The following is a 12,459-nucleotide window of genomic DNA, read 5'->3' as shown; positions in this document are numbered from 1 at the left end:
TCGCATATAGCATTGCAACGTCGCGCGTTGTAATCATCAGCCTTCCCCTTGCACACGCTCAACGTGTCTTGATAATACCCGCAGCAATCAACTTGTCAATGCTTCTCTTGACCTCCGGATTCTTCATCGCGTCCATCAATGCCTGCGGGTTCTCCTGTGCATTCTGCAGAAGTTGCTGCATTCCCGGGTCCCTAAGCAACCTCGCCACCTCTGGGTCATTCTGTGCACGGGCAAGAGTCTCCTCGTCCGTTTCCCCTGCTCGCTGTTGGTAGAGGGCCTGCTGTACCTTTTGGGACGTCTGCTGGATCTCGCGTGCGTTGGCGCCGCCCTCGTCGACGGAGGTGGCCTTGTCCAGGGCTTCGAGGGCTTTGGTGTGCTCCTTCATGCCCATAAGGACATTAGCCTTGCGGATGTAGGCCTTGGGCCAAGTGGGAGCGATCTTGATCGCCTCTTCGCAATCCTTGAGCGCCTCAGGCAGGGCAGTCAGTTTCGTGTAGGCAGAGGCGCGGTTGGTGTAGCCCTTGGGCTCGGATGGGTTGCGCTTAATCGATTCGGTGAAGGCTGCAACCGCTTCGGCGAACTTGCCAGCCTTGAAGAAGTCGTTGCCGCGGTTTCGCTCCTCTTCTGACTTGGCCGGGTCAATGTAGGCCTGCTTTTGCTGCTCCTTGAGCGCACGCTCGGCCTCACGAAGCTTGTTGAGGAATTCGGGCGTGCGATGCTCGGTCAAGGAGCGCTCGTAGTGCTTGATTGCCTGCTCTAGGTCACCCTTCTTCTGATAGGCGCTCCCCACACGTCCGTACGACTTGGCCACAATCTTGTAGTCGGCGCGCATCGCACGACCCTCCTCGACTGCCTTTGTGCACGTTTTGATGCACTCGTCGTAGTTGCCTTGCTCGAAGAGGCAGGCGCCCAGGTTGTTGAGGTAAGTGATGTCCTTGTGGAGTTCCCAGGCCTTGCGATAGTGTTCAATGGCTGGGCCGAATTGACGCTTCATGTAGAGGGCGTTGCCCTTTGCCTTCTCTGCCTCTGCCTCTGCTTTGCCGGAATTGTCGACAGGCTTGGGTGCGTCCTCATCGTCCTCGGCATCCTTCATCTCGGTGTCGGCCGATGCCGCAGGCGCTGGCTTTGGCTCCTCCTTTGACTGCGCTGGCTTGGGCGGCTCTGCAGGCGTAGGAGCCGGCTTGCTCGACGACGCTGCTGCGCTGCTGCCGCTGCCGCTCGCGCCACCCGTCTGCTTCTCGATCTCCTCGCGTTTCGACTCGAGGTTCTCGGGCAGGTCATTGGATCCTTGGTCTCGCTCGAATGCCTGGAGATCGATACCCATCAGGACGCCCATTACCTGAATCATGCGACTGGGAAGAAAAGGGACGGAGCAAGGTGATGATTGAGTCAGAATGAGACACGTTAAGCCGGTGCCGCTCGCCGTACTACTCACGGGTCCTGGAATGCGCCCATGACATCGTTCGGATTCTTCTGCAGGGCATTGAGCTTGGCTACAAAGGACTGATCGGCGAGGAGCGGGGCAGTCTTTGGATTGGCTGAGAGCTTCTGGAAAAGCTGCGGGTCTTGGAACATCTTGCCCATGGAGCCTCCGGGACCGTCCTGCCAGCGAGAGTGGTGGGCGTCAGTAAGGGGATGCCGCACTGTCTATGCGCGGACGTAATCGGCCGACTCACCGACTCCTGAGCTTTTTGTACCTCCTCAAGACCCTTCTTGAGCCCAGCATCCGTCGGCGCAATCTTCAAACCCTCCTCAAAGGCCTTGATCGACTCGTCAAAGCGGTGTGCTCCATGAAGAGCGCCTCCTTTTCGTCCAAATCCCTTTGCGAAGCTCGGATTGAGCTCGATGGTCTTTTCTGCATCCTCTAGTGCCTTTTCATAGTCCTTGAGACCTGCATGGCAAGCTGATCGATTCGAGTAGAGGACGTGAGGAGCGTCTGCCTCTCCCTGGACGGCTGCAATTGCGTCGGTGTAATGCTGGATGGCGGCCTCGTATCGCTTTGCGGCGAACTCAGCGTTGCCCTTTGCCTTGAGCTCTGCGACTGACATGGCTTGTGATGTGAAGTGGGCACAGTGGGTATGAGGGTTGCACTTCTGGTGGGTGGTACGAAGCCAAGGTATGGGTGATCGACCTTCGACCCTTCTCGAAGTCTGGCAAGCGAATGGAGCCGCGGCTCGTGATTGTAGGCGGCGGAGCGGGAGTGGAGGCAGAGCCAAGTCGAGTCGAGTCGAGCGAGCAAAGGCAAGCCAGGCACTGGCAGGCAGGCGGACTGGCGGCAATGCGAGTCGCGACGTGTGCCAAAGAGGCGCGACGACCGAAGAAGGGCGAACGAATCCAACACCTTTTCCCACCATCAATCAATCTGCCATGCGCTGAGGCCAGCACATCAGCGGCGATGGCCTCAGACAATGTACCCATGGCAGTCCACAACTGGCTGCGAGGATCATATCCCACGCTCGCCATCAAAGACAGCTGGCTGGCTGAGGCAACGACCAAGTCAATCCAAGCTGCGCCTTCTCCACCTACCGACCCACAACTTATCAGAGCGGTCAACGCTCAGCTCCTCCATGCCGACCTGGCAAAGATCGCAAGCGTTGCAGCATTGCCCAAGGACGTCGCGTCATGGAAGAGCGGCAAACTGGCGAGCGGGCAAAGAGGCGCTATCTTGCTCCAAGTCGTGGGAAAGCTAGGTCAGTAGACGCCACGATTCGCGATGAAGCAGCACCAGATGCTGATAGGTCCTACCGTACACACAGACATCGGCGTTTCGGCTCACACACAACTCGAAGTCCTCGAAGCAAGACGAGATGCTCGGCGTACCTTGGGAGGCGCGGCTCTTCTAGCCCAGCAAGCGCAGGCTTCTGCTAACGCCGCTGCCAGCTCTTCAACACAAGCCGCAGTCGGCGGTTTAGAAGACGACAAGGATGCCGGAGACCACATGGCCCAATTTAATGCCCAAGAAGAGGCGGCCAGTCTTCCGGCTACAGTCTTTCCTCGATCAACGCTGCAGCTCGATCTCAGCGATGGGTTCAATACAATCAAGGGATTCGAGCATCAACGCATCCATGCGCTCTCGATGGCTGATACGGGCCTCGGCGCTAAGCTGCTCCTCAAAAATGTCGACGTAGTCAAAGGTCTGCTCCTCTTGACGCCAGAGAACACGACTGTCCGGGGTGGCGTGGCGAAGGAGCTGGAGGGAGATGCAGAGCGCAAGTTGATTGATAAGTTGAGAGCCAAGCTGGGGAAGGACCCACTGCCGAGGCAGAGAGCGCCAATGTCCCCAAGGATGGATCATGGCATCATGTCGAGGTCCGCTAGTCGGGGTGCGCTGGAACAGGAGGAGGGGCAGGAAGATCTCTTCGAAGAGGAGGAAGCCATCATGGCCGAAATGCAGGCTGAACAAGCCGCGGCAGAGGCAGCAGCAGCGGCAGCATCCAAAGAGGCATCGACTTCAGGCCCGCGCGTGGCGGCCACTCTTCGCCCAGGAGCTCAAGAAGGTCAGTCCCTGTCCGCCTCTCCCACCTCTTCTTTCATCCGCCCAGCAGGCAGCGCACTGAGCAAGCGCCCTTTGTCGACACAGGCCGAGGCTGGTGATACCAGTAGCCGGAGCACGAGAGGCAGTAAACAGGTAGCTGTCAAGGGAGAGCCCCAGGGCGAAGACGATGACTTTGTCATGATGGAGAGAAATGACGAGGAGAACCCAATTGTGCTGAGCGACTCGGACTGAGGGCACGGGGTGTCGAGGCAATACCACTTGTACTTCTATCGACGCCCAGGGAGGACGTGATTGCCACGTCGTACTTGTCCATGAATCGGCCGGGTCAAGCAGGGCAGCATGCCAGGAACAGGTAAGCAAGTGGGAAGCTGATGTTAATTATTGGCAGATCTGAGTCTGCACATGAAGAATCGTTGTTCCGCTGCCATCGGTCCGACAGGGAACCCATTCTGGCCTTGATATGAGTCGCTTCTCCCTACTGACAACAGCGCCGTCACGCGCTGCACCCATCCTCCTTGTATGCTCATCGTGACTTTGTCCCCTCCGACGCTCCGACATCTCTTTCTTGCTTTCCCTCAGACAATGCTCTTCGCGCATCCCTTCCCACAAGCGCACTTGCCCTCCTCGCACTTGCACTTGGTGACATCACCCCCGCAGTTGCACTTAGTGTGGCCAGCAGAGTCGACGGACTGGGGCTCAGAGGTGCTGTTGGGGCACGAAGCGCAAGTGCAGGTCGAGCCGCAAGTGCATTGAGTGGCACAGTTGCTGCGAGGTGAGATGAGGTCGACGGGTCAGTGATGCGCCCAGCGATAGACTTGGGCGGCCTCCTCTCGCAGCCTTGTCCACCTGCCTCGGTGCACCATCACGCCTGATCTGAAGACTCACCAGCTGTTGCCAGCGCTGTTAGGAGCTTCGGTGCATGCGCAGGCCATTGTGACTAGGTGTGAGAGAGAGGCTGAGTTGTGGGTGGCAAAGGTGGAGATTATTGTACGTGGTTGTGAAGAAGGCAAATTGGCACACGACAAACCACGTCTTTATATCCTTGATCAGAACAAGATGCCGCCTCGACCTCGACTCGAAGCCGCATCTTGTGGAGAATTGCCCTGGGCTCTCTCACAGCCCTCAGCTGCTGCAGCTCGAGAGAGCGTGTGTCGCACGACAGCCAAGGGCAAGGGACCAGAGGTTCAAGCGCGGAGCGAGCAGCGGCGGGAGAGAGCTTTAATTGCCTCACCCAAGCCCGACCGGCGGGGAGCGGGTGAGGAATAAAGGCCTCACCCCCGGCGCCACCCACATCGACATCACCTGATCGTCATCTTGGAAACGACCGCCAAGCTACGTGGAAGAATAGCATCGGGCTGCTCGATTGATCCGAAGCACAGGAAACGGATATCGTCAGCCGGCCGGATGGCTCCGAGACGGTGCGTGCGGACGAGCGACAAGACGCCGACAGCAGCAGCTCAAGGCGCGCGCGCGTGTTTGGTATCAATATTGAATCTGGCCGCCGCTTTCATCTGAGCAAGCGTGCCGATGAAAGAGGATAAACAATGAGGTCTGGGGAAAGAAGTCGAAGTGGACTTGTGCGGTACGCGATGGTTGTTATGGTGATGCTGCTGGTTCCCGACTACCTCTCTGCTCTTCTCTCCAGCCCGTCTGCCTTCGCCTTCTTAAAGGGATTGCCCCAGCGCAACGCTCAGCTCTACTCTCTCGCGCTCACATTCTACTATTCGTCCCGCTCAACTGGCTCTCACTCTCTTCCAACAAGTTGTCCAGTGGCTGACCAGGCCTGTACGGCTCTCTCGCCGCAATTTGCTGGTCCTCGTCCTCATCAAGGGTCTCCACGGCCTCGTCTTCCTGACTCCCCTCCTGTTGCAATAAGGCACTTTGCAACGCCTGTTGCTGGCCATGCTGACGGGTCACCACTTTACCCCAATTGCTCTCCGTCCCTCCTGACCCGGCGAGTGCACCGCTTGAGCCAGGCGGATCATCCGACGAGGAGGCGCGCGAGTAATTGGAGGCAGCATCGTCCGGTGCGAGGGACTCATGATCACCGGCGACACTGCTGCCTGCCCCGCCGTACATGGAATCGGGTCGACGGGGTGATGGGGGCTGTTCCGGGTCCATCATACTCCTGTTCTTGGCTGCTCGAGCTAATGCGGCCTGCGTGAGCTCCGAAGACGAGGGACTTGCTACCTTGTTACCTGCTGGTCCTGTCTTGACAGCCGGCGGGTCGCTCGCTGTAGCGGGCGCTTCATTTCCAGCATTGGCAGCAGCAGCCATCGCAGCTGCCCGCGCCTTGACGGTCCCGCCGCCGGGTCGCATTGCCCCCTCAACATCTCTGGTGCCCGCGCTGGGCTCCTTGAAGCGAGCTGCGATACTAGCCACCTTGCCTGATGTGGGGTTCTTGGCAAAAGGGTCGATCTTTGGCTTGGCTGCGCCACTACCCGGGGCCGCGGGGTCTTGCGGTGACACAGACCTACCAGTCTGCCCGCCCGACTGCCCCGTAGGCTGTAGCTTGGCCCTCAGCTCCCTCGCCCTGAGTACAGCAGCCGATACTCTCTCCTGCCTGCTCTGCTCACCCTTAGCTGCATCATCCACACTCGTATTGACGCTACGCAAGTCAGTCCGCTTCGGGATGCGGAAATCGATCATCTCTGCGCCTGCCTCGCTGTCCGTGGTGGAGACGAAGCTGTTGCGGTAGTCGGCTGGAGCAGCGGATGATGAGATGAGCGAGAGACGGTCTGGCGGGGTGGGGAAGCGGGACTCGATTAGCGAGCTGGGAGAATTGGTCGCAGCGGAGGAGCTGAGGGACGGCCGTGAGCCATCGGAGGGTGGAGGCGTAGACTCAGTCGGCCCGGCGGGAGCAGACGCCACTGCGCCAGTCGGTTTGACAGAAGGCGACCCTCTTGAGAAGCTCGCGCTGCCTGCATCCTGTCGTCTTGGCGGAGATAATTGGTCTACCTCAGGAGCCGGCTTTCGCGCAGATGAGCGCTGAGGCGATGTTCGTGCTGGTGAAGGTGTTGTCGCTGCCTTGAGCGTGGCTCCGGAAGTAGACGTGGGACCGAAAGGCGCGGCTTGCTCTTGAGTGGGCGTGCGCGCTGGCGAGCGTGAGATGGTCATCGTGGGCGTGGTGTCGCCGCGGCCGCCCTGATCCTCCTCAACTCCGTCCTCTGACTCTGGAATTAGCGACGAAGTCCTGATAGGGGCGGTCCGCGGAACATTGACCTCTCGTAGCGGCACCGCGTCTTGATCGCCCATCCTGCTCTTCGTCATGACGTCTACCCATGAGTCGTCTCGGGACTGCTGACGAGGCTTGTGGCGCACTATGCTGCGAGCAGCGCTGAGGCCCTTGACTTTCTTGTCTCCCTCTTTCTTCGGCGCGAGGTGGTCGTCTGGGTCCTGGAAGCTGTGAGTATCGAAGTCGGCAGAGCCAAAGGACGACGTTGTCTTCAGGCCTCCGTTCTGCGGCTGACCTGCACTCAAAGCCGTCGATGAGCCCTTGGGAGGAGGCGGCGGTGCAGGCGCATCGTCATTGGCCGAGCTCCCACCAAGACGATGGCGAATCGACATGCCAGAGGCTTTTCCACGCAGACTGGTCATGAAGCCACCTCCTGAGCCACCACCGCCTTCGACCGGCTCTTCTGCCGATGACGAGCCGGAGCCAGGCATCTGCGTGTTGAAGAGGTTGACACCGCGCTTGCTACTCTTGGTCGTCGAATGGCGCTCCAGATCGAGGGATGGGGCTGCGCGACTTGCAGGATCTTGTCCAAGGTGAAGCTTCTTGGTCCCAGGAGGGAAGAGCGTGTCGATGTCGCCATCGTCCTTTACTGGCCGAGTGTTGGATGTCGAAGATCGACCCGCGGCGGTCGATGCGCCAATGCGGCTACCAGTTGTGCCAGCCGACGATTTTGCGCTTGAGCTGTTAGGGATGGATGGCGTCGGCTTGTCCTTATTACCTCCCCTGAGTCTGCGGAAGAGGTTCAGCTTACGAACAGAGGACCCACTGCGACCCTTTGAGCGACCGATCGCCCCCAGCTCCGCCCTGTAGTCGCTCGGCACAATCTCCTGGACGACGAACCAGGCAGCGTCACTGCGGTCATCTGAGAACGAGCTGGACGTCGAAGATGCAGCGTCCTGGCCTTCCACAGAGTGGGCATGTGACCGACTCTTGTACTGCAGCACGACGAAGTTCGCCGTGCGATGCGTGGGCTCGTCGCGATTGGACCAGCCATTGCCGATGAGGAAGTCAGCCCAGACCTCGGCAAAAACGTCGTCAACGTGGGTGAAAATCGTCTCGCCCCGGCCATCGGTCGTCTCGGTATCGCCTGGACGAGCAATGACCCTCGGCCTACCGTCGTACTTGAAGGGCGGAGCCTTCTTGGTCTGCTCTCGAATGCGATCCAACAGCTCGGCTCGCTCGCCTGGCCACTTCTCCATGTCCTCTCTCAGTCCATCATCGAAGCTGAGTACCGCCGAAAGGGCTGCACCGTCTTGAGGACCGTCGAAGCCGAGGTCACGGAAGTCGGACCACGCGAGCGTCGATCTCTTCTGCGTGCGAGCCTTGCGTTCTGACTCGTGAAGGTCGAAGGCGAGCTTGGACGGATCTGGTGCTGCAAAACCATCGTTAAGGAAGGTGCCCCACTGCTCGTCGACGACGGACGTGTACGAGGCTGGATCTTCGCTCTTGCTGCGATGTCGAGGTAGGTGATGGCTGATGTTGTCACTCGCAGACGGCGGTAGTGATGGCTTGAGCTTGTCCTGCCCGTTGCTCTTGCCGCTGCTGGCTCGATCAAGGCCGCCATTTCCACGGAGATTGACCAGCTTGCGAAAGCGGTCCGAGAGCTGAGGCTCTTCAACGCCATTTCTCTTGGCCAACAGGCAGCAGGCGAGCCATTCCTCGCAAGGATCTGCCAGTTCCCACTCGCAAGCAGACTGGATCAGATCCTGAGAGTAGAAGCGGACGTTACGCTCGATCTGAGTGACGGGTAGCGTGCGGACATGCTTGGCTGGCTTCATCGTGTCGTGCGATAGCATCAAAGGGTAGTTGTCAACGTGACTCATGAGGCGCATGGGTAGCACCTCGAATGCTGCGAGGTCCCTGATGTAGGCAAGAAAGAGATGCTCAGTCGCGTTAGAGGCCTTGATGAATGACTCGTACGTGCGAGCGAAGGTCTCGTCCTCAGGCAAGCCGAAGAGTAAGACGCCGAAGTGCCGAGCGAGTTTTGACGGCGTCATGCCGTTCTTGAGCGAGTAAGAGGTGGTTGACGAGAGGAGGGAGAAGAGGGAGCGGAGAAGTTTACCGGCGTCATCGTCGACGAGGGAGCAAAATTGAGTGAAGGCGGTCCAGGGGTAGTCGGAGGCTGCATCCGATGGTGTCAAAGCAGTGTCAACATTGGCGCTTCTCGTAGTGCTGCCCTCGTTCTTTCCGCGCGAGATGCTCACCTCTTTCTCGCTCTCGCCAAGCCCCGTAGGCTTCAATGTCGAGCCAACCTCTCTGCTGCACCACCGCCACCTCCTCCTGAACCTCGCCCTTCTTTGCAGGGTTCTGACTTGGGACGGGTACGGCATAGAAGCGGCCCAGTCGAGCCAGCGTCCACTTGATGAAAGCTGCGAGATTGTGCGGATTAGCATAACGGACATCTTGGGCTAGCGTCGATTGCTCCAGATCCTGAGGGTCTGAGGCGACAAAGGCCTTGATAAGAGAGGCGACACCGGATGCTGACAGGTCGAGGGCCATCGACGAGAAGATGAGTGGAGAGTCGAGGCCTGCAAGCGCGATCAATGACATCAGTACTCAAGTCTGCACCATCAGTGCTGGCTGAACTCACCTCGTGCACGAATCTCCTTTGCGCACAGCTCGACCACTTGCGTAGCAGTTGCTTGTGTGATTTCGATGTCCCATCCTTCGTGCGTGTAGCCGTACGGGTAGACCTCTTTGCCGCTGGCTGTAGCCGTTGCATTGGTACCCGCAGGCAGAGGTAGCAAAGGATCAGGGGAAGCTCGTCGAGAGCCGTTGGTATCGATTGTCCTTTGTCTTGAGAGACCGCCCTCGCTCCCCCGTGGTACTGTGAGCCCTCCCACTCCAGCTATCCTTGCACCATTGCGAGGCATCGTCTGCGTGGGCGTCAACCTGCCAAAGTCGTCTGCGTAGGGGCTTTGTGTGGTAGAGGGTCCAGTAGCTGCGCTCGACTTGGTAGGCAGCTTCGGTCGATCGCTGGAATGTGGCAGTGACAGCGATAAGCCTGGCGGTGCCGATGCTGGCGTTGTTGCTGTGTTGCTGATATCGTGGCCGTTGGCTTCGGCGGAACCGGAGGTACCGTGGAAGTCGCTGCTGGAGATACCAGTGCCATATCGATTGGACTTGGAGGATGATGAGGTGCCGAAGCCCAGACTGCCTAGTCCGCCTTTGGACTTGGCCGATCTTCTGCTGAAGATGGTCGTCATGCCCGAGACTGGTGTCAGGGGCAATGTCGTTCTGACGTGCGCGGCCGATCAAGTTGCCGTCGTCGTCGTCGTCAGAGGGCGTCGCTTGTATTTAGCCAGGATCGTGAGACGGTGCGCTGCGTGATGAGGACGGCGGCAAGATCCGCTTGGTTGCCTAGTTGCAGGCAGTGCTAACCGTGAATGGGTCGTGAGGGTAGATTAGGGTATCGAGAGTGCCTCTCCGTAGCACGCAGCTAGGAATCGAGGGGTAAAAGGAGTCGCCTCGCTCGATGAGGTCAGGAAGGATGAGAAGAGCAAGTGCGCTGCTCCTCATCAATGTGACGAGGCAATGAAGTCGCTTATGATGCTGCTTCTGCTGCTGCTCCCCGTGCTGCCTCCTCGTTGACCCCCAAGCGTCTGGCCCGCTCTCATTCGTCGACTCGCTCCTGAAGCGCCCATCCGCCGTCTCCGCCATTGGCCGCCGCCGATGCTGCCGCTTGGTGTTGGTTTCAGCTGGGCGCGGGGTGTGCCTCGACGACTGGGCGGACAGGCAGCACACTTGGCGGACGGCACAAAGGGCGGCAAGACAAAGTAGGGCGTCAAGGCAAGGCAAAAGGCTAAGGCTAGGCTGAGGCTAGCGGGCAGGGCAGGGCAGGGCAGGGCAGGGCAGGGCAGGGCAGGGCAAGGCAAGCTCAGCGCGAGAGATGAGAGCTGCTCTTCCCAGGCAACGCACAAGCAAGCAGGGGTCAGGGAGATTTCGGGTCGCGCACGAGAAGAAGCTGCGCGACGACAATGATGATGTTGAGCATCTGATCGCAGCGAAGCAGTAGGCGAGCCAGCGGGGATCTCGTGGTAGAGAGAAGGGTCAAGAGCATCGGGGAGAGCATGGCCGTATGCCCCCGTTGTCAAGCACGGCCTAGGGCGTGGGAAGCGGTGTCGAATGGCCGTAACTCGCCCTCGCCCTGGCTTTGTCCCATCTGAGTGCGTGCTAGCTTCAGCTCAAGCCGTGATAGTATGCGAGCCCTGCACCACCTCGACCAAGAAGCTGTATAGGAGGGTTGATTCGAACAAACAAAAGTACATGGGTGGTGGTGGTGGTGGTCGAAAGCGCGCGTGTGAAGGCGCGGTAGCAAGCGGGACTACTAATCAGGCAGCGAATGCTGATATCCAACGTCCAGCTCCACCGCTCGTCGCAAAATCCCCTCTGCCTGCCCCCGCGCTCCAGTGACACGCAATCACACCTTCTCGCAGTCATGGAGCCGCAAAATGATCATCGCATTCCAATCTCTCTCGTCTACTTGAGAGGGATGAAGCGCGACGAGTTGGTCGAACCGAGTCCGGGTTTGCCGTGACGAGTGGGAATGTACGACATGGAGAACTCGGCGAGGTAGTGGCCAGTCATCTCGGGCTTGATCTCGACCGTGTTGAAGACCTTTCCGTTGTAGATGGCGATGACGGAACCAATCATCTCGGGAACGACGACCATGTCACGGAGGTGCGTCTTGACGGGAGCGGGCTTCTCATTGGGGGGAGCCTCGGCCTTGGCCTTGCGCAGCTTCTTGATGAGGCCCATGGGCTTGCGCTTAAGACCACGAGTGAAGCGCCTGCGGACACGAGCGTGGACGATCTTCATGAACTCCTCCTGCAGCGGTGCAAGAGACACGAACAAAGTCAACTGACAAGTCCCGGAGGGCTGTCTCGCGCCTGCACTGAATCACTTGCACTCACGTTGGACATGTCGAGGAGCTGGTCAAGCTCAACACCACGGTACGAAAACTTGCGGAAGGAGCGAGCGCGCTTCTTCTCGGCGGCAGCCTGGGCATCGTAGTCATCCACTGCGAAGTGATGGGAGAGGAAAGGAGAGTGGTTGGTGAGTCACATGCTCCTGTGAAGTAGAGTCAAAGGTACGAAGTGATGCATCGACACATCACGATCCATCATCGCTTCGTCCTGCCCCTTTGCAGGCCTCTCTTTCCTCTTGCTCGGCTTGACCATACCATCAGCTGATGACGCCATCAAGTGGTGGGCAAGACTGCTGAGCATCGCAGCAGATTCGAGGAGCGCCATTTCCACGCACTGCCCTTTCTGCAGCGAGTCTCAGCAGTGGCCTGCTGATGACCAGCCCCTGCGCCTCTGGCGTTCCTTTGTACGATGGGAGACAAAGGATGTGGCGAGCAAAGAGCCCCATCGTGGCCAGGCATACGCCCTTTAGCCTGCGTCCTCGTCCCTCCCGGGAACCTCTGCTGCGACCTCACGCCCACTCTACTCGAGCGTGCCCAGGTCCCCTCTCATCTTCGATATCGTGTGGATGATGGTGCGTGCTCGATCGAATCTCTGCGCTGATACCCACTGTTGGCGGTGTTGTCGGGGGGGGACGGAGGAGGATGGAAGATGAGGACGATGAGTAGCTGGCGCGATTCGACGTCAAAGGTCGCTCGCCTCGCCTCGTCTCCCGCCCCGCCCGGCTCAGTCTGTCGAGTGCGGCTGCCTGCCTGCCTGACTGGTCCCTCGCCCACTTCGCAGTCTACCAGACCGCGCGGCTC

The 12,459-nt window shown here is 59.2% G+C and overlaps 4 protein-coding genes across 4 annotated transcripts; 1 reads left to right on the top strand and 3 right to left on the bottom strand.

Annotated features, from left to right (window-relative positions):
• Positions 1–2,395: 2,395 nt before the first annotated feature.
• Positions 2,396–3,727, top strand: BDZ90DRAFT_261975 (hypothetical protein; the record flags this gene model as incomplete). Its single annotated transcript, XM_025508430.1, has 2 exons — positions 2,396–2,690; positions 2,757–3,727. 2 exons carry the CDS (start codon positions 2,396–2,398, stop codon positions 3,725–3,727), a joined length of 1,266 nt encoding a protein of 421 aa, XP_025360384.1.
• Positions 3,720–4,494, bottom strand: BDZ90DRAFT_233780 (hypothetical protein). Its single transcript, XM_025506759.1, has 2 exons — positions 4,382–4,494; positions 3,720–4,261 (listed from the first exon to the last, which is right to left on the bottom strand). The coding sequence occupies exons 1-2, from the start codon at positions 4,426–4,428 to the stop codon at positions 4,072–4,074; spliced, it is 237 nt and encodes a 78-aa protein (XP_025360383.1). The 5' UTR covers positions 4,429–4,494; the 3' UTR covers positions 3,720–4,071.
• Positions 4,495–4,968: 474 nt separating this feature from the next.
• BDZ90DRAFT_275661 (hypothetical protein) lies at positions 4,969–10,310 on the bottom strand. Its single transcript, XM_025508890.1, has 3 exons — positions 9,322–10,310; positions 8,936–9,259; positions 4,969–8,853 (listed from the first exon to the last, which is right to left on the bottom strand). The coding sequence occupies exons 1-3, from the start codon at positions 9,935–9,937 to the stop codon at positions 5,207–5,209; spliced, it is 4,587 nt and encodes a 1,528-aa protein (XP_025360382.1). The 5' UTR covers positions 9,938–10,310; the 3' UTR covers positions 4,969–5,206.
• An 867-nt stretch (positions 10,311–11,177) lies between these two features.
• Positions 11,178–12,298, bottom strand: BDZ90DRAFT_62333 (40S ribosomal protein S15). The gene is made up of 4 exons (XM_025509729.1): positions 12,267–12,298; positions 11,848–11,948; positions 11,645–11,751; positions 11,178–11,558 (listed from the first exon to the last, which is right to left on the bottom strand). Exons 2-4 carry the CDS (start codon positions 11,930–11,932, stop codon positions 11,211–11,213), a joined length of 540 nt encoding a protein of 179 aa, XP_025360381.1. The 5' UTR covers positions 11,933–11,948; positions 12,267–12,298; the 3' UTR covers positions 11,178–11,210.
• Positions 12,299–12,459: the final 161 nt, after the last annotated feature.

The sequence above is a fragment of the Jaminaea rosea genome (assembly GCF_003144245.1).
Source record: "Jaminaea rosea strain MCA 5214 unplaced genomic scaffold BDZ90scaffold_13, whole genome shotgun sequence".
Classification (NCBI taxonomy): domain Eukaryota; kingdom Fungi; phylum Basidiomycota; class Exobasidiomycetes; order Microstromatales; genus Jaminaea; species Jaminaea rosea.
This window is presented reverse-complemented; position numbering and strand designations above follow the sequence as displayed.

Bases quoted from the DNA above. Each gene is read 5' to 3' on its own strand.
- BDZ90DRAFT_233780 (XM_025506759.1), bottom strand. From the start codon at position 4,428: ATGGCCTGCGCATGCACCGAAGCTCCTAACAGCGCTGGCAACAGCTG. The intron at 4,262-4,381 runs GTGAGTCTTCAG...CTCACCTCGCAG, and splicing joins AACAGCGCTGGCAACAGCTG to CAACTGTGCCACTCAATGCA.
- BDZ90DRAFT_275661 (XM_025508890.1), bottom strand. From the start codon at position 9,937: ATGACGACCATCTTCAGCAGAAGATCGGCCAAGTCCAAAGGCGGACTA. The intron at 9,260-9,321 runs GTGAGTTCAGCC...TCGCGCTTGCAG, and splicing joins AAAGGAGATTCGTGCACGAG to GCCTCGACTCTCCACTCATC. The intron at 8,854-8,935 runs GTGAGCATCTCG...CATCGGATGCAG, and splicing joins TTGGCGAGAGCGAGAAAGAG to CCTCCGACTACCCCTGGACC.
- BDZ90DRAFT_62333 (XM_025509729.1), bottom strand. From the start codon at position 11,932: ATGGCGTCATCAGCTGATGGTATGGTCAAGCCGAGCAAGAGGAAAGAG. The intron at 11,752-11,847 runs GTGATGTGTCGA...ATCACTTCGCAG, and splicing joins GGACGAAGCGATGATGGATC to TGGATGACTACGATGCCCAG. The intron at 11,559-11,644 runs GTGAGTGCAAGT...GCACCGCTGCAG, and splicing joins AGCTCCTCGACATGTCCAAC to GAGGAGTTCATGAAGATCGT.